Source organism: Phascolarctos cinereus, unplaced genomic scaffold (assembly GCF_003287225.1).
Source record: "Phascolarctos cinereus isolate Bilbo 61053 unplaced genomic scaffold, phaCin_HiC Scaffold_1;HRSCAF=81, whole genome shotgun sequence".
In the NCBI taxonomy this organism is placed as follows: Eukaryota; Metazoa; Chordata; class Mammalia; order Diprotodontia; family Phascolarctidae; genus Phascolarctos; species Phascolarctos cinereus.
The window spans coordinates 279009951-279029526 of NW_027555514.1; the positions used below are offsets into that span (position 1 = coordinate 279009951).

The 19576-nt window shown below is 55.4% G+C and overlaps 1 protein-coding gene across 2 annotated transcripts; it reads left to right on the forward strand.

Annotated features, from left to right (window-relative positions):
• Window positions 1-2565: 2565 nt before the first annotated feature.
• On the forward strand, window positions 2566-19291 carry MCM5 (minichromosome maintenance complex component 5). Of its 2 annotated transcripts, none has more exons than XM_020982466.2 (17): window positions 2566-2673; window positions 3098-3291; window positions 4486-4612; window positions 4757-4885; window positions 6539-6711; window positions 6905-7060; window positions 7441-7607; window positions 9257-9428; window positions 9702-9813; window positions 12721-12864; window positions 13709-13774; window positions 13881-14057; window positions 15786-15898; window positions 16368-16496; window positions 16988-17130; window positions 17671-17798; window positions 18894-19291. In XM_020982466.2, exons 1-17 carry the CDS (start codon window positions 2584-2586, stop codon window positions 18993-18995), a joined length of 2322 nt encoding a protein of 773 aa, XP_020838125.1. In that variant the 5' UTR covers window positions 2566-2583; the 3' UTR covers window positions 18996-19291. The 2 variants fall into 2 exon arrangements, with proteins under 2 accessions (XP_020838125.1, XP_078003231.1); XM_078147105.1 differs by lacking the exon at window positions 2566-2673 and adding an exon at window positions 2679-2698.
• Window positions 19292-19576: the final 285 nt, after the last annotated feature.

A 19576-nucleotide genomic window follows, 5' to 3' on the forward strand; every position in this document is an offset into this window, starting at 1 on the left:
AATCTCTGTTTCCTTGTCCATAAAATGAGAGTGTTGGCTTTGACGATCTATATTTTATAAGGTTCTTTCCAACTCTGTGATGACCTGACACTCCCTGGACAATCTTGGGTGAATCATTTAGTCTCCTGGTCCTCAGCGTCCTCATTTGTAAAATGGGAGATCCTTTTCTGCCCTAAACCCTGTAATTCACTGGCTCAAGGATCACCATAAATAATATTTGCCATGATAGCTAGCATTTCTAAAGTGCTTTGTATATTATCTCATTAGATGCTCGCTACAACCTTTTGAGGTAGGTGCTTTTATTACCCCCACTTGACAGATGAGGAAACTGAGGCACAGACAGGTCAGGTAACTTGTCCAGGGTCACATAGCTAGTAAGCATTTAATAAACATTTATTGAATCAAATACATAAAGCTCTGATGTCCTCCTAGCTCTAAGACCTTGAACCGCTCTGAGAAGATATTGGCTGGTGTGTTTGAGTAATCCCCACTACCCTTTTTGTATGTGAGTTTCCCAGTCTCTCATATGGGTGTTGTATTCCAGACTTAACCTTCTGTGGCTCAGTAACCCGATCTGGAAGGTCCATCTGGGATCCAGAGAGACACTTTCTCTTCCCGAAGAGTGGACCAGGGTACAGACTGGTGGGAGGGACTGAGCACCATGGCAGCATCCTGAGCAAAGAATTGGAGGGCACTGGGATTTGGGTTTTGGAGAGAGGCAGATGGAGGGGAATTGTGATTAGGATGGGTGGAATTTGTGTTTTTGGAAGTGTTCTCCTTTGACCGGGATTCATGATTAATCATAACTGCTTTGTGAGGCCTGTTAACCCTTGGAGATGGGAGGTGGGGGTGGGGGGCAAACAAAAATGCCAAGAATGAAAAAGACACCGGAGCATTAGAACCCTGTCCTGATGATCAGGATTTCATCTTGACCTAGAGAGCTTCAGGCAAGAAAACAGAAAACAAGGTCTCATGGTTATGGGTTTTATCAATTGTTTTAAAAAGTTTCTAAAACAGCAGAGAAGGAGATGATCACTTGACTCAGAATCTCTTCATTCTGGGCTAGAAAACAGCCGTGTTGATACCCACAGTAAGGTGGCTCTGAATTTGGGGACCTCGGCAAGATCACCAGCCTCCAATGTGAAGGGAGGGATGGGAAGGTCACATCACCCAGTGCACCCCAGTGGGAGGAGAAGCCTAAGGGGGAAGGAAGCAGTTTTCTCTTTACCTAATGGAAGTGGGGAGTAAAGAGAAGTGTCCAGCCGGACCCTGGCCCCATGGCGATGCCTGTTGGTTACAGCACTCTTAATCACCAGCCTTGCTCAGGACTGAAGGAGTCTTCAGAGCACCCAGCCCCCCGGGAAAGGAGCCAGACTGGAGAGTTTCAGCCCAGCAAAATGAGCCTCATTTTGTCCAGTGGAATGAATATTGGACTTGAGTTAGAATCTTGTCTTCAATTCACCGAGGAAGGGTCTCAGTGACCTTAACTGTAACTGGACCAAAAGCCTCAGCGGTCCCTTCCAGCTCTAGAGCTAGGACTAGGTCAAATTCTGCTTCTGCCACACGCTTTCTACGTAGCCTACAGGGCCTCAGTGTCCTCCTCTGTAAAACAAGGGGGCTGGGCTAGGATTGAGGCGAAGGTCTCTCTTCTTGCTCTAATCTCATGACCCAATACATAGTACACAGAGTTATGGAATGTTATAATATTGATAGATTTATAGAAATAAGATAATATTGATAGATAATATACTAGATAGGACAGGTGCTATCATTGCAAAGATAATATATGGAGTTATTAAACTCTAATATAGAATAATGATAGATATGATGTAATGTGTAATAATATAAAGAGAATACACAGTTATGAAATGCCATAATATTGATGTATTGATTGATGTGATGTAATAGATACTATCATTGCAAAGATAATATATGGAGTTATTAAACTCTAATATAGAATACTGATAGATATGATGTAATGTGTAGTAATGTAAAGACAATAGGTGGACAGTTATTCAGTGCTATAACAGATGATATTGATAGATATGACATCACGTGCAATATTACAAAGATTACAGGACAGGACCTTAAAGCGCTGGATATCATTATTAATCATTATTAATTGGTGTTGTTAATTATGATTAGCCCCCTCCAAAGGCGGGCCTTCGCGACTCTTGGGTTAACAAGACGCCCTTCCCAGGCCGTGGGAGGGAAGCGGGAGGGGGCGCAGGGGCTGCCCCTCCCCGCTAGGCGCTGTTTCCCCGCCCAGGCCCCGGCCCCGGGCGCCAGACCACGCCCCCTCCCGCAGAGGCCCTGCCCAACGCGGCGTCCCGCCCCCTCCGCCATTTCTGTTACCTTCCAGACGCCCGGGCCTCTTCCTCAGCCGCCGCAGTTTCGCGCCAAATTTTCCCGGGCCCACAAAATGGGGCCGGCGGAGCGGGGCGCGGTCGTGACGTCATACCTGCGCGGGCCAATGCGCTTCTCCCATCCCGGGCTGCGCCTGCGCAAGCGAGAGGAAGGCGGGCCCGAACGCCCGGATGCACTTATTGGCCAATGGCGGGGCTCGCTGCCCCGCAAGAGCCAATGAGGTGGCTCCTCGCTCCGGCGGCTGAACGTTTAGTGTCTGTGTTTTCCCGCGAAACTCCTCCAGCCGTCCTGGGTTTCTCGGTGCAGGTAACGTGGGTTTGGCCGGCGGGAGGTGAGGGGACGCCGGGTAGGGGTGGGCCAGGCTGGGGGGCTGGGGACTCGGGGAGATCCCCGGTGGGGGGTTAGGGAGGTCAATGTTGTCCGGGGGGGCCGGGGTACCCAGGGGGCGGCGGGAGGCCCCTGGGGCGGGGGGGAGGGGCTGGGAGGGTCGGGCAGGCTAGGGAACCTGGCGGGGAGGGAACAGCGCGGGGTGGGGGGACCCTAGGGTGCGGGGCGCTCTGGGGCGGGTCTTGTGGGCGGGGTCAGAGGGGGAAGGGAGATAGCAGACCCTCCCCCAGGGACAAGGGCAGCAGGAGGGGGGTCCCGGGGTGCGGGGCACGCTAGGGGGTCCCGGGGGGCGGGGTCAGCGGAGGGCAGCCCCACCTGATTTCGCCCCCCCCACTCCCCGCAGCCAGTGCAGCCACAGCAGCCCACAGCCATGTCGGGCTTCGATGACCCCGGGATCTTCTACAGCGACAGCTTCGGGGGGGACCCCGGGGCCGAGGACGGGCAGGCGCAGAAGTCCCAGCTGCAGAAGCGCAGCAAGGAGTTTCTGCGCCAGTACCGCGTGGGCACCGACCGCACGGGCTTCACCTTCAAGTACAGGTGCGACCCCGGCACCGCGGGCACCCCGGGCCGGACTGGCAGGGGCCGTAGAGGGACCTCGAGGCCCAGGGACGCTGCAATAAGGGGCAGGGCCAGGCTTCTGGCTCCCGAGGCAGCCCTGGGCACTCTACCTCCATGAGCTTAGAGGGCCAGTCATTCAGCATGCATTTATTAAGACCTACCATTTGCTAGTCACTTTGCTAAATGCTGGGGATACAAAGAGAAGTAAAAAATAGTGTGCCTGGAAAACCCTGTGGAGGTGGAAAACACTAAGAAGTGGGGGAGAGGGCAGTCAGGGAAGGCTTCCTGTAGGAGGCCTCTGGTCCGGGTAGCGGAGATCTAGTCCAGAAGAAAAATACCAAACCCCCTTTACTGCCTGAAGCAGACTCCCTGGGTTTCCTGTCGTGTGGAATGCAGCAAACACAGTCAGGCTTTCTGTGTACAAAGCCTTAGGCCGAGCACTGAGAGGGATGTGAAGGTTGGAGTCCTTGAAGGAGTGGAAGAAGAACCGTATTTTGTGCACGTCACGTGCTAAGTGGTTGGACTGGCATTCCATCCACAGGAGTGACCACAGATCCTGACCTTCAAATGAGGATAGACAAGATATTCGTAAAGTGCTTAGCAAAGTGGCTGGTGTGAGGACGGGCTTAATAGTCCTTTCTTATTTCCCTCCCTCCCAACCAGCCAACCTCTCTTCTTCCTTTTCTCCCATTCTTCCTTTCCTTCCCTCTTTCCTTTTTCCTTCCTTCCCTCCCTCCCTCTCTCTCTCTCTAGGGACTTCAGTTTATTGGGGAAAGACAGCTGTTGCTGCTATTGGTGGTTTGTTTTTTTTAAAGGCAAGAGGTTATACCCAGTAACAAATGTAATGCAAAATTGCAAGTAAATAAATCAGGGGAGGTTTCTGCTTGTCTCCCCCACCCATCTCTGGAGGGGGGTGCTTTGGCCTGGAAATCAGAAGGCTGGGGAGTTCTGGGGAGCTGTGGTGCCAATGATTACTCCAGCCCCTTGAGAGGGATTGTTGTGTGAATTTGATGACTGTTCCCAGAGCAGGGGTCAAAAGCTCAAAAGGGGAGGGGGCACAGCTGCATGGTGAGCCTGGCTTGGCCCTGGCCCTGGGCCCAGGACGGAGCATTCAAGTCTCCTGGTCATCAGAACGGGCTTCGAGCTCTGAATCCTCTGCCTTGCGTGTCTTAGAGATGAACTCAAACGCCATTACAACCTGGGCGAATACTGGATCGAGGTCGAGATGGAGGACCTGGCCAGCTTCGACGAGGACCTGGCCGACTACCTGTATAAGCAGCCAGCCGAGCACCTGAAGCTGGTAAGGCTTCCTGGCTGTGCTGCCCTTCCCCCCTCGCCCCCACCACTGCTCTGCCCTCCCTGCTGCCCCTCCATCCCCCCTGGGCTGCCCCCTTCCCCCTGCAGGAGCAGGTCTTAACAGCCTGTCCATCCTCCCTTCTCCCAGCTGGAGGAGGCGGCTAAGGAAGTGGCGGACGAGGTGACCCGGCCGCGGCCCGAGGGGGAGGAAACCCTGCAGGACATCCAGGTCATGCTGAAGTCGGATGCCAGCCCCGCCAACATTCGGAGCCTGAAGGTGAGCAGGTTTGGGTGGGCGTTGCGGCCGGGGTGGGGTGGGGGGGAGGCAGTTGGGAGCGCAGCGGGAGCCCATGTTGGTGTGAAGGGATCAAGGCGTTTTCCCCAGCATTGTCCTAGTCCTGTGTCCCGGCCCTCAGATACTAGCTCTGGAGTGGTACAGGGCCCATTTTACAGAGGAGGAAACCGAGGCCCAGGGCAGGGAAGTGCCTTGTCCTTCTCCTATACAAACTCAGTTTCACTCCCACCCCTGTGGGCTCCCAGCCCAAGCAGCTTTACTGCCCTGTACACGCTGTAAAGATACCCGCAGGCGTGAGATTCGGCCTACCTGGGAGTGCCTCGGCGGCCCGGACAGTTTCCTTCTTTGTACTTGTGTCTGCAGCATCGAGTGTAGTGCCTGGTACACAGTAGGCGGTTGATAAATGCTTACTGAATGTCTCAAGGAGGCTGAGGGGCGCCACTGATATCATGGAAGAAAGCGCCTTCCAGCCTTAAATGTGCAAGGCAGTTTTGATTAACATTAGTGATGCCACCTTGGGCAGACTTTCAGGTCAGCGGAAGATGTCTGAACGCTGGGTTGGCTGCCTAGGTGGGTAGGGGAGGGGAAGGAAGGAAATGAGCATTCATTAAGCACCTACTGTGTACCAGACACTTTGCTGAGACTTTGTAAATATGATCTCATTTGATCTTCACCCCTGTCCTGGTAGATAGTGCTATCATTACCCCCATTTTGTAGTTGAGAAAACAGAGGCAGATGGAGGGAGGTTGTGACTTGCTCAGGGTCACACAGTCTGAGGCTGAATTTGAACTCGGCTCTTTCGCACTCCATTCCCAGTCTTCTATCCATTGTAACACCTAGCTTCCTTGGCGTAGGAGGTGGTGAGTTCCCTGTCACTAATGGTATTCAGGCAGATGCTGAATGACTGCTTCTTTGGTTTCCTCATCTGTAAAACGAGGGAGTTGGTCAGGGTGATTTCTTAAGTCTGTAATTCTCAAAGTCTGAATGGTTTCATGTGGAAAAGAAATTAGCCTAATTCATGTTAGGTTCGCCTGATTGTTAGCCCAGTTCTCCTTCTGGAAGGTGAGGCCAGATGTGAGAAAGGCTACCTCAGGAGGTAGTGAGTTCCCCGTTACGAGAACTCTTCAAAAAGAAGATAGATGACCACTTGTCCATCATGTTGTAAAGGGGATTCCATCTCAGAGGATCTGGGGTTCTAAATGTGGTGTCAGTAGAGACTGGAACTCAGTTCTCCTGGTGTCCAGTCTGGGCTTTTTTCTGCAGCCCTGGAGAGTGGAATCTAAGGTGGAAACAGGTGGGGTGGTCAGATATCCACTCTTTTTCTCTCTCTCTCTTTCTTTCTCTCTTCCTCCCTCCTCCTCCCTCCCTTCCTTCCTTCTGTCCTCTCCTTCTCCTCCTTCCTCCTCCCTCCTCCTTCCTCCCTCCCTTCCTCCTTTCCTTCCTCCCTCCCTTCCTTCTTTCCTGCCTCCCTTCTCCTTCTCCTCCTCCTCCCCATCTTCCATCTGTGAGATGAAGGGGATGGAATGATGGGATGCCGTTTCTGGCTCTGAATCTCTTCCCTTTCATCCTCGGGCCTGTTCTCAGAGGGCCTCATAGGGGTCGGTCTTGCCTAATCTCCCAGTGTTCTCCCTCCAGTCTGACATGATGTCCCACCTGGTGAAGATTCCGGGCATCATCATTGCCGGCACGGCGGTCCGCTCCAAGGCTACCCGGATTGCCATCCAGTGTCGCAGCTGCCGTAACACCATCAATAACATCAGCGTGCGTCCGGGCCTGGAGGGCTACGCTCTGCCCAGGAAGTGCACCACGTAAGTCGGGAGCCTCTGGGACTTCCGGGCTGGCCCTTAGGCCCTTCTTGCCTCCTTGGCCAGGCTCTGTCAGCAGCACCTGGTGGAGGGCTTGCCTTGGGCCTCATGCTTAGGGCAGGGTGTGTGGAGTGTGCTCTGGGTAGCCCAGGAGACCTAGTCTTGACTCTCTTGTCCCTCACCCCCCCGCCTCCAGGGATCAGGCCGGGCGCCCCAAGTGCCCCTTGGACCCCTACTTCATCATGCCCGACAAGTGCAAGTGTGTGGACTTCCAGACCCTGAAGCTCCAGGAGTGCCCGGATGCCGTGCCCCACGGAGAAATGCCTCGGCACATGCAGCTCTATTGTGACAGGTGAGGCCCGGGAGTGGGTGGGATGTGGTACAGGGAGGCGCCACCTTGGAGCCCCAGGGGCTGCGATCTGGGCACACCAGGGCATGGGGCATGTTTGTAGACTCACGTGTGTGTTGGGTCTCCCCTTCAGGCAGGAACTGTGTGGTTTTTCTCTTTGTGTCCTCAGCATCTGGCACACAGGAGGTGCTTAATTTATGTTCGTTGTTTCGCCGAGAGATTCTGCCTGGCTTTGGAATGGGGTCCTAGACACGAAGGACCCTGGAGGTGAAGAGGAAGCGTCCTCTGATCCTGAGTGCATGGGACAAGCTCGGAGTCTGTGAACGCCCCATCCCGTCCCAACTTTAACCGTGTCTTTGCCTGCCTTCATCTTCTCTTCCCAGGTACCTGTGTGACAAGGTCGTTCCTGGCAATCGAGTCACCATCATGGGCATCTATTCCATCAAGAAGTTTGGCATGAACTCGGCCAAGGGCCGCGACCGGGTGGGCGTGGGCATCCGCAGCTCCTACATCCGCGTCCTGGGCATCCAGGTGGACACCGATGGTTCAGGTGAGCTGTCCCGGAGATGGATGAGAGCACTCTGTCACCCTCTCTGGGGGCGTAGCATCGAAGGCTGGCACCAGCTGTCCTCCCTCAGAGACGAGGGATCGCAAGGCCCAGGGGGGAGGGGAGGGGGAAGGCCCTGGTGCAAGGTCTCATAGGACTCAGGAAGTACGTGGCAGAGCCAGGGTCTGTCAACTTCGAATCCTTCCCTTTTCCCATTCCTGTGCATTGTCAGTTCTGTGAATCTGTGCTCCCCTACGGCATGATGAGATGGGCATGGGAGAGACTAGAGTTGTGGGAGTCTAGCTGTGAATTAGGGCCTGGGCTAGCGTGATGGTTGTGGAGATGGATGGATGGATGGATGGATGGATGGATGGATGGATGGATGGATGGATGGATGGATGGGTGAATGAATGGGTGGATGGATGGATGGATGGGTGGAAGGATGGATGGATGGGTGAATGGATGGATGAGTAGATGAATTGGTGGATGGGTGGATGGAAGGATGGATGATTGGATGGAAGGAAGGATGGATGGATGGATGGATGAGTAGATAAATTGGTGGATGGGTAGATGGAAGGATGGATGGATGGATGGGTGGGTGAATGAATGGTTGGGTGGATGGGTGGGTAGATGGATAGATGGGTGAAAGGATGGATGAGTAGATGAATTGGTGGATGGATAGGTGGGTGGGTAGATGAATGGATTGGGGAATGAGTGGATGCATAGAAGGGTAGATGAATGGGTGGGTGGGTAGGTGAGTAGATGGATGGATGGCTGGGGAAACGGATGAGCAAACATCAGTCACTTCATGCATGCTGGGCACGGTGCTAAGTGCTGGAGATACACACCCAAAAGCAAGATGGTGCTTCCCCTCAAGGAACTTGCATTTGTCTGTTCTAACTTAAACACCAGCTAAAATGGGCATTTCCATATACATAATGAAATAGAAAAAGCAGACGGGACTTGAAGCTGTGAGCCTCTGTCTGTACAGCGTGCTTTTCTTTTAAATAAATTCTTAATTTTCAAGATCTTACATCCAGTCTGGGCGGCGTGTAGATGGGAGAGTGGTAGCCTGGGTCTTTTGCTCGGGAAGTCCTTGGGATAGAAGGGAGTGCTCTGGTCCCAGAGATGTGGTGAAGGAAGAACCACTAATTGTGACGGTGTTGGAAGGATGGCTGGACTGCGAGTCAGGAGATCCGAGTTCTAGTCCCAGCGTTGCCTTGGGTTTGCTGTGTGACTGTGGGCCAGTTCCTTCCCTTCCTGAGGCCTCAGTTTCCACATCTGTAAATGGGTTTTGACTCATTGACCTCTGAGGTCAGCTGCGACTTCTGCGAGGGGTGTGGCTCGGTGGGACAGGACTGAGGGGCACCACTTTTTAGCATCACCATGACCTTGGCCGTGTGTCTGATTACGTGGGTCCCTTGCTATCCGAGTGACCTTGGACAGGTCTCTGTCTTTCTCTGTACAATGTGGAGGCTGGACCTGAGTCTGCGACTTAGTGGCTCTTTTTGACCTGCGTGAGCTGCTTCCCTTGCCTGGCCTCAGTTTTCTCCTCGGTCACCTGGTGTTGGACTAGGGGGTGTCTTCCAGCTCTGGGGCTGGGGTCCCCTGACCTCGGTGGCCCTGGCTCACCCGACCTTCCCCTCTCCCAGGCCGAAGCTTTGCCGGGGCCATGACGCCCCAGGAGGAGGAGGAGTTCCGGCGCCTGGCAGCCATGCCCAACATCTATGATGTCATTTCCAAGAGCATCGCGCCCTCCATCTTTGGGGGCACAGACATTAAGAAGGCCATCGCCTGCCTCCTCTTTGGGGGCTCCCGCAAGAGGTGAGGGGACAAGGGGTGGAGGGGCCTCTTCTGGTAGGTGGGGATTGGGAGGTGGCGACCCCCTGCCGTCCCCGAGCCCTCGGAGAGTATTCTAGGCAGAGGAAGCCGACATTGGGGGTGCTTCCATTCTGCTTCCTGGGCTCTCCACCAGCTTGCTCGTCCTGGGTGGATTGCAGAGCCTCTCTGTTGCGGGGCTCGGTGTAGCAGAGGAGGTGCCCCGGGATGACAAGCAGGGCCCCTCCCCTCACCATCGGTCCCTCGCTCTCTTCCCAGGCTCCCAGATGGGCTCACCCGCCGAGGAGACATCAACCTCCTGATGCTGGGCGATCCTGGCACGGCCAAGTCTCAGCTTCTGAAGTTTGTGGAGAGGTGTTCCCCCATTGGGGTAAGCGGGCAGGGGAGCCTGGGCCGGGAGGCTGCTCGCTGTCTGACCTCAGGAGCCCCCGGGGCCTCAAGGTGGGGGCCGGTCTGGGCTGACTCCCACCAGGGCTGTTAGGAGGAATCCCAGCAATTATTGCCGCCTGCTGGGAGAGGTAGTGAGCTCCCCATCCCTGGAGGCCTCCCGGTCGATTCAGAGTCTCAGCGTGCGGAGCTGGGGCAAGTGGCTTCACCTTTGTGGCCTTGGTTTCCTCATCCGTAAAATCTGAGGCTTGGTCATCTGGTCACAGTGGGCTGGGGAGAGGAGGAGGGTGGGTGATGGGGGTGGCTGTGGGTGCAGGGCACCTCCCGGGCCCTCAGTGCCTCCTCCAACTCAGGGCTGCCGACCGCAGGTCCCTGAGCTTGGCTTTTTTCAGTTTTGATGCCCCTGTTGCAATAGAATGGTTCCCCTTTGGAGTCGTGTGTATTTAGCGGGGTGCTTCTGAGAAGGTCCCCAGCCTGCCCAGAAGGCCTAGGACCTCTGGCTGGTCTGAGCTCTTTGTCCACCCCTGGGCTCCTCCCAGGGCCCTCAGGCCTTATATCCTGAGCTGGGATATATATGTTGGCGTATTATACATCAGGGAGGTGTGCCCTAGTGTGGAATGAAGCCCCCCCACCTACAGTACAGGAGGGAAATGTGGCCTGAAGTCTGAGGACCTGGGTTCAAATCCCACCTCCCGCTGAGTAACCTGTGTGACCTAAGGAAAGTCCCCTTCCCTCCCTGGGCCTCTTGTTTCCTCCTCTGTAGAATGGAGAGGCTGGACGAGTCGGCCTGGGAGGTCCCTAGGTCCCAAAGTCTCTGCTGGGAATCAGAACAGTAGGGTTCAAGGCCAGCCCCGCCACTGCTCAGAACCTTAGCGAGGGCGAGGCCTCAGGGGCTGCCTCGTGCCACCTGCCACTCTAGCCTTCGCTTGGAGCCTTCCAGGGACCAGGAGCTCCCTACCTACCGGGACAGCCCATTGTCTTTGGAAGGGAGCTCGTCCTTGGGTCAGGCGTCTTCTGCCCACCTTCCCCTTCCTAGTCCTGTGACTGGGTGTGATTGACGCCATGAGGCCCTTTATGGATATCAATGTCTGTCTCTATAAAATGGGTGTAATTACAACAGCCCTTCTGACTTCAAAGGGTTATTGTAGGATTAGATAAGGTCCAGGGGTGAGAAGGTGCCTAGGGCAGGACGGGTCAGCTGCATTACTTTGGGCGGCTGAGGCTGAGTCACAGCAGAGGAGGAGGGCCCAGGCCCGCCTGCTCCTGCACCCGCCCTCCTAGGGCACAGCTGGCATTTTTGTCCTTAAAAAAAAAAAAGGCTCCTGTTTACTGATTCTTTAGAGCCTGAAGATCTGGGTTCAAGTCTTGCCTCTGACAAAAACCAGCCGTGTGCCCTTGGCAAGCACCTCTGTGCTCCGGGCAGTGTCTCTGAGGCTTTCAGAGGAGGGGCTGACCTGCCTCAGTGGATGGTTTCCTCACCCAGAGCTCCCTGCCTTATTTTTACTGACATCTTGTGTTTTTCCATCACCTTCATTTCTGAATCGATCTCTCCCTCCCCTATCCAAGGAGCCATCCCTTATCACAAAGATATAAAAAAGGAGAAAAAAACAGGTCAACAAAACTAACCCACGTGTCCGTGTTGTCTGACTGTATGCCACATTCCCTACCCACGGTCCCCCACCTCCGCAGTGAAACGAGGGAGGTTTAGCCCGCTGTGTGACAGCCCTTTGTGGCTTACAGTGTTTGCAGTGTCCTGTCTTGTTTGAGCCGCAGCAGTGAGGTGTTGGGGTTCAGCCATGAAGGAGTAGAGAGCCAGATCTGGCAACAGGATCTGGGTTTGAGATCTGACTGCCCCTTCTTACCTCCTCTGTGACCCCGGACAAGCCAGCTTCTCAGGGTTGGAATGGATGCTTCTGAGGTCTAGAGTCCAGCTCTAAATCTAAGATTCCATGAAAACCCCTGAGATGTGAGTGGTGCAAGCATCGTCCCCACTTTAGAGAGGGGAAACTGAGGCACATAGGTCACAAGTAACAGGGCCGTAGCCCAAGCCTAGATTCTCTGGCTTGAATTCAAGGACTTTCTTAAAAAAAAAAAATTAAAACCCTTTTTATTCTGAGTTTAACAAAACACCAAAGAGGAGCCACTTCTGTTAGTGCAGTCAGGCAGAAAAGCAGGATTGTTGGTGAAACTGAGACTCAGCGATGCACGGCCCACTTGAGTTTATAATAAATGAATACAGTAAATTCAGCAAGGAACCTTCAAAACAGGCCTTTTGGGACTCATTTTTACATTTTTCTTTTTTTTTTTTTATGGCAGTGGGGTTACGTGACTTGTCCAAAGTCACACAGTTAGTGTCAAGTGTCTGAGGCCAGATTTGAACTCAGGTCCTCCTGGGCTGGTGCTCTATCCACTGCGCCATCTAGCTGCCCCTCATTTTCACATTTTCAAACATGCCTTTTGGGTGCTTTCTCTTGTTTGTATACGTCCTGTGTTTCTCAAAACGTCACTCTTCCTTTGCCCAGAGAGCAGCCCTAACCCTGCTTATGGGGAAGCTTACCCTGGGTCTGGGGGACTGAGGAGGGATTCAGAAGCTTTATGAAGTTGGATGGGAAAAAAAATGACATCTTTGCTTTTACTGACCAGTAACTAAGATGTAGAATTTCCTTCAATTGTGTGAAAACGCTGTTCTAGAAGAGGTCCCTAGTCTGCCCAGGGGGCTCGGGACACGCACCGAGGCCTCGATTCTTTCTTGGCTACCAGTTTAGGAAAGTCACAGCACTTTTGGGGCCCTCCTTGTTTCCCCACCAAGGACAGAGACAGCTGCTGGCCATTTGGATATGGGGGTGCCTGAGCCCCCTCCCCAGAGGCCTCCCTCCCTCCTCTCCTCTAGGTGTATACTTCTGGAAAGGGTAGCAGCGCGGCCGGCCTCACGGCTTCCGTGATGAGGGACCCTTCCTCCCGCAACTTCATCATGGAAGGAGGCGCCATGGTCCTGGCCGACGGCGGCGTCGTGTGTATTGATGAGTTTGACAAGGTGAGGACGACCCAGGAGTTGGTCAGGGCTGGGGGAGGGGGCAGCGGGGGCCTCGTCCTGGGCAGGAGCCCAGCCCTGGGCTAGGCTGGGGGGTGAATGGTGCCTGCCCTTAGGGAGTCCTCAGTCTGGTGGGGGTAGAGTGGCGGACAGATAGACCTACCTCTCCATCCTTCTATTATTACTCTCTCAATCTGTCTACCTCCCTCTCCACTGTCTGTCTGTTCTCTGTCATCCATCCATCCATCTTTTCTTCTCCCTCCCCTCCCCTCCCCTTTTGCTCCCCTCTCCCCCCCCTTCTCTCTTCCCTCCCCTCCCCTCCTCCACCCCCTCCTCTGTCTACATGATACACCATGTTGCAGATGCTTGAATTAGAGTTTGGCCATAGGCCATAGTGGAGACAGAGCCGGGAAGACGTGAATTCGGGTCCTGGCTACATGACCCTGGAGAATTGTTTCACCCTCTCCGAGCCTCAGTTTCCTGCTCCAGTGAAGGGTCCAGTGAGACCTGGACTTCCTCCCCCACAGGGGATTGTGAGGAAAAAGCTTGGGGAGCCTTGAAGCACTAGTAGGAATGCTCGTTTTATTTTAGTGCCCAGATCCCAGACCTGAGGAGGCCCCTTAAGGCTGATTGTCCTGCTGCTGGGAGGCCTCGGAGCTCTGGAGCTCATTTTACAAGAGGAAACTGAGGCCCGCTTGGGTCACACCAGTTAGTGCCAGGCGGGATTTGAACCCCCGATCTCTGACTCCAAAAGCAGCTCTTTCCACTGGTCCACGCTCTGCATGTACCGCAGTGGGGAGGTTGGGAGTGGAGGGGCTGGACCTTAGCTGATGTCTCCCCTGAACAGATGCGAGAAGACGACCGAGTGGCCATCCATGAGGCCATGGAGCAGCAGACCATCTCCATCGCCAAGGTGGGGCTGCCCTGTGACGGGCGGGTGGGCGGGGCTGGGCTGGCAGTGCCCCCTGGGGCTGGACCTGGGCCCAGGCCCACCTTGCCGACTCTCCCTGTCCTCCCAGGCCGGCATCACCACCACCCTGAACTCACGTTGCTCCGTGCTGGCCGCCGCCAACTCCGTCTTTGGCCGCTGGGATGAGACCAAAGGCGAGGACAACATCGACTTCATGCCCACCATCTTGTCCCGCTTTGACATGATCTTTATCGTCAAGGATGAGCACAACGAAGAGAGAGACATGGTATGGAAGTTGTTTCCCCCTCGAACACCTCAGGGGACGGGCAGCTCAGTACCTCCCATGGCCGACCATTCTCCTTGTGGGCCGCTCTGATCATGAGCATGTTTTTCTTTAGAGCCGCCATGGTCCATCTCCCTGTGACTGATTCTTCTTGGGTCTCGCCTCTGGGCCAAGCAGAAGCAGGCTCGTCCCTTTTCCATAGCCCTTTAGATACTCAGAGCGCTGACGTCATCCCCGCCAAACCTTCTCTTCTCCAGCCTTCACATCCCTCATTTATTTGGGGGAGGGGGCCCCTCCCTGGTGCCAGGGCATGAGTAGAGGGGGAGGGGGACTGGTAAGGCCGGATACGTTGCTGATGGTGCCTTAGGATGAGAGTGGGTGGACACACACACACGTTTACATTTATGTTACACGTAATATACTTCATATATTGCATTTATTATTATATATGTTATGTGTATATTTAGGCACACATATACACATGCGTATACATATGTGTGTCCACACATACACACATGTATATATTTATGTTACAATAATATATTTCACACATATTACATTATTATTTACTGTATACTTTGTGTGTATATGAGCACACATATATATATACCTGTGTGTTTACATTTATATGTTACACGTAATATATTTTATATATATTACATTTATTATTTATTGTATGCTTTGTGTGTGCATATATAGGAACACACACGTGCACACACACGCACACGCACGCACACACGCGCGCGCGCACACACACACACACACACACACACACACACACACACGTCTCTGTCTGAAATCAGGGTGATGTAGTGGTAGAGAAAGAACAGGCCTTACCACCTGGGTTTGAGTCTTGCCTCAGACCCCTCCTGACCGGGTGACCCGCTGTGACCAGAAGTAACAGAGAAGGCCTGGGTGCTACCCACTCTGGTGGAAGGACTTTCCCTATCTGGGAGTTCTCCACGCCAGTGAAATCTCTTTCCGTCTCTGAAGGTTTCATGGCATTTTCCTCTAGGACAGACCCTAGAAGCTGCCTTGTGCTGGGCCCCTTATTTTACAGATGAGGAAACTGAGGCTCAGATAGGGCTTGTCACAGGGTAGCGGAGTCAGCTTCCAATCCATGTCCTCTCTAATTCACTATTCTTCCCACTCGGGCTAAAGGGATGTTACTTGGAGAAGATTTTTTAAAAATCCTGTGTTTCTCACTCGGTCAGCCGCTATTTAGCGCCTCCTGTGTGCCCGGCGCTGCTGCCGGTGTGGGGTGGCCACAAGGGAGAGATCGCAGTTGCCGGCATAAATTGTTAACTCCGTCCGCTGAGGATGTGAGGCCCCGTGTGCCCGGTGGAGTCAGGGTTCGCAAAGGGATGTTGAGTGTCTCAGGCGGGCTCTGGAAACGCGGGGTACTTTTCCTGTCTCTGACGTTCTGTGTGACCTTGGGCCGGGGACAGCCCCCTTGGGGCTCACCTTTCCTTCAGTCTTTAAATTGAGGGGAATAGCGTCCTGAGTCTGGTTCGAATCTCGGCTCTGCCTCGTGTTTCTTGCCGGACCTTCGGCACTCACTTTCTGGGCCTCAGTTTCCCCAGTGACCTCCAAACTGCCTTCTTGCTGTAAAGTCTGTGGTCCGGTCGCTCGGTCTCAGATCCCTCTCCATTCCCCCCTCTCCTCTGCCTCTGCCTCTGCTCGGGGTTGGGCTGGCGAGTTCACCGTGGGTCCCTCCCTTTGCACTCCCAGACTCTGGCCAAGCACGTCATCACCCTGCATGTGAGTGCACAGACCCAGACGGAGGCTGTGGACAGTGAGATCGATCTGGGCAAGCTGAAGAAATTCATCGCTTACTGTCGATTGTGAGTCTGAGGGAGGCGGCAGGCGGGGGCTCCTGATGGCGCTGTTCCTCTGAGGTTGGGGCTGCAAGGACCTCTGACCGATTTCCCGGCCTGTGTCCTAACAGACTGGGTGATACGTTTTCTGTGGGCTGGTCACCCTTCTGTCTGCTGCTAAGTGACCGCGTTTTCCCCCTTTCAAAAGATTGGATGAGGCCTGGCATTCTGGTGGTGGCCAAGCTCCCAGTTGTGAGCAAAGGTAGCCGCCTCCGCATCTCGGTATCTGGGGGACCGGTGGCAGGTCCTCAGGGTCGGGGCCTCCCCTTAGGACGAGGTCACGTCAGCTGAGCCCAGAGGCTGCGACTCTCCTGTCTGTTCCCCCTCGGGCAGCTACCTGGGTCTGGGGCTCCTTGTACAGTGCGGGTGGGGATCTGGCTGACCTCCGGGGCCCTTCCCCAGGCCAGCCTCACTCCTTACCCTCTGCCTGATGCAGGAAATGTGGGCCCCGCCTGTCTGCGGGGGCTGCGGAGAAGCTGAAGAATCGCTACATCCTGATGCGCAGCGGGGCCCGCCAGCATGAGCGTGAGAGTGAGCGCCGCTCCAGCATCCCCATCACGGTCAGGTGAGCGGGGGGCTGGGACGGGAGCCCGCCTGGGCTTGTAGGCGGGGCACAGTGGCACAGTCATCCTCCCTGAGTGTGCTTGTGAAAGGGCTTTCTTTACCCATCCGTCCATCCTGGGAGTCAGAGGGGCTGGGTTCAAATCCTGCCTCTGAAACCCGTGTGACCTCACCAGATCTCTTCACCTCAGTTAAGTGACTGAAGTTAAACTCTGTAAAGTGTGGGGTCAGACCACCTGGCCTCTGAAGGCCCTCCCGGCTCTAGAGTGAGGCTCCTGTGATCCCGCTGGGCGCTGTCTCTTTGTCCCCGCCCCTCCCTGCTTTTCTTCCCCTCTCCCCAGAACCCAGACCTGGACCCACCCACGCACGGCCTGCTGAGCCAGGGGACCCTGGCATGCCCGGTGCATCCAGCGCAGCTCTGGCTGGTTGGAGCCTCCCCTTGGGTTGGGTCCGGCCGAGGCCCCGCTCAGGGTCTCCTCTCCCCGCACCCCACAGGCAGCTGGAGGCCATCGTCCGGATCTCTGAGTCCCTCAGCAAGATGAAGCTGCAGCCGTTCGCCACGGAGGCTGACGTGGAGGAGGCGCTGAGGCTGTTCCAGGTGTCCACGCTCGATGCTGCCCTGTCCGGCTCCCTGTCAGGTAAAGGTTGGGGGGCTGCCCCGCCGCTCGCTTGCCCGACAACTCTGGCAGAGTCCCTTCCGCTCCCTGGACCTCGGTCTCCTCAGCCACAAGATGAGCTCCGGTTTAGGAAAGGGCCTCAAAAACTCTCGAGGACTTAACCAAGGGGCCCGGGGTTCTGGCTGGCTTTCAGGGGCAGCTTGGCCTGGGGGAGAGGCCTCTGGACTGGGAGTCAGGCTCTGGGTTCCAATCCTGGCTCTTCCACTACCTACCTGTGGGACCGTGAGTAAAACATTGACACTCTCTGGGCCTCAGTTTCCCCCAGGTCACATGTGGGGATGGGGCTGGCTGGCCTGTCGTGTCCCATCTGCCCTAGAGCTGACCTGTGGTGTTGGATGGGTCATTTAACCGCTCATAAAGTGATGGTGCTGGACCAGATGGGCTCTAAGAGTTCCCTCCATCGCTGAGGGGCAAGCTGGGGTCCCGGATGTCCGTCTGTCCATCCTTCCCCTAACCCCCTGCTCTCAGCCACCAGCCCACCCTCTCTTTGCCGTCTGGCAGGAGTGGAGGGCTTCACCAGCCAGGAAGACCAAGAGATGCTGACGCGGATCGAGAAGCAGCTGAAACGCCGCTTCGCCATCGGTTCCCAGGTCTCCGAGCACAGCATCGTGCAGGATTTCACCAAGCAGGTAGTGCCCCTCTGCACCCCCCTCCCCTCATTCCTTCTCTTCCTCCTTCCTTCCTCCCTTTTTTACCTGCTCTCCTCCCCTTTTCCTCCTTTCTCCTTCCCCTCCTTCCTCCCTTTTTCCCTCTCCTCCCCGCTCCTCCTTTCTCCTTCTCCTCCTTCCTCCCTTTTTTCCCTCCTCTCCCCCCTGCTTCTCCTTTCTCCTCCTTCCCCTCCTTCCTCCCCTTCCTCCCTTTTTTCCCTCCTCTCCCCCCTGCTCCTCCTTTCTCCTTCTTTCCCTCCTTCCTCCCTTTTTTACCTGCTCTCCTCCCCTGTTCCTCCTTTCTCCTTCCCCTCCTTCCTCCCTTTTTTCCCTCCTCCCACTTTTCCTTTCTCCTTTCTCTCCTCCTTCCCCTTTTTCTCTCCTCTCTCCCCCCGCTCCTCCTTTCTCCTCCTTCCCCTCCTTCCCTCCGTTCTCTCCTCAGCTGCCAGCACCCCATCCCTGGTGTTCATTTGTGCGTGTATTTTAACCGCGTAGCTGTTGTCCTACCCACCGCAGTGGAGCGGCAGCGTCCTGAGGGGAGCCCGGGAGAGGTCCCTGTTCTCCCAGCACAGAGCCCAGACCGGGCAGGTCATTGGTGCTCAATAAGCCATTGTCCTGAGGCTTCTCGAAGGTGCTTGTCTAGACAGCAAGGGGAGGTTAGAATGGAAGCTTCCTGAGAGCAGGCCCCCACTGCCCTCTGGTGCCTTGCATGGGGTGGGCGCTCCCTAAAGGCTTGAGGCCAGACCGTTTGTCGAGGCTGTGTGTTATATAGTGGAGAGTATGTTGGCTTCGCAGCCCCCTGTTTGGTAGCCGTGTGACATTAGGCCAGTCCCCACCCTGAGCCCGTTTCCTCATCTGTGAAATGGGGGTGACGGCCAGCATCCGCGAAGTGCCTGCTGTGTGCCGGGTGTAATACACACAGTACCAATGGCGTTGTTGGAATGCCTCCGGCCCCGGCGGCGGCCCCACTGGAAGGTAGACTGGCCCCTTTGGGGCTCTAAAGGCAGGGCGGTGACGAGGTGTCCCCAACGCGGTCCCCGCCACCGGCCGTCCTAAACCCTGCCTTCCTTTGCCCAGAAATACCCCGAGCACGCCATCTACAAGGTCCTGCAGCTCATGATGCGCCGTGGCGAGATCCAGCACCGCCTGCAGCGGAAGGTCCTGTACCGCCTCAAGTGACCACCCGGCCCCTCACACCACCCCTGCATGCACAGCCTCGACAGGACTCTTCTCCCCTCCGCCAGCTGCTGCTGCTGCTGCTGCTTCCAGGGCCCGCTTACCTCCCCGTGGGCCACCGCAGAAGTCCTGACCAGAGCCCTGGCTCCCCCTCCTGCAGCGGTCTGCCAGGCAGGGGCTCCGGCTGCACGGGGCTCCTTAGGTGCAAGTGGGAAACTCAAGAGGTTTTGCATGTGCTGCATCTTGTAACAATAAAGAAGTGATTTGTTTTTGGGGACACCCAAGAGCTGCTTCTGGGAGAGATTGAGAGCCATCATGTGGGTGACTCAGAGCCCTCGTTGGGGGGGGGGCTCATTGCCTCCCTGTCAGGGAGAGAGCAGCCTCGCTGTCCCCTTCCTCCTTGTCCTGGGGGGGACCCTCTGCCCCCAGGGCTGGCTGCAGCCCTCCTCGATTAGAGAGCGCTCAGACAACTGTGACACGGCTTTGGGGTGCTATGTTCCCCTCCCCCATACCTCCATTTCAGAAATAACCCCCATCCCCAATCAGGGTGGGTTGGCCCCAGAGCACCTAGAGTGAGGGCGGCT

Bases quoted from the DNA above. Each gene is read 5' to 3' on its own strand.
- MCM5 (XM_020982466.2), top strand. From the start codon at position 2,584: ATGAGGTGGCTCCTCGCTCCGGCGGCTGAACGTTTAGTGTCTGTGTTT. The intron at 9,429-9,701 runs GTGAGGGGACAA...CTCTCTTCCCAG, and splicing joins TTTGGGGGCTCCCGCAAGAG to GCTCCCAGATGGGCTCACCC. The intron at 12,865-13,708 runs GTGAGGACGACC...TCCCCTGAACAG, and splicing joins GTATTGATGAGTTTGACAAG to ATGCGAGAAGACGACCGAGT.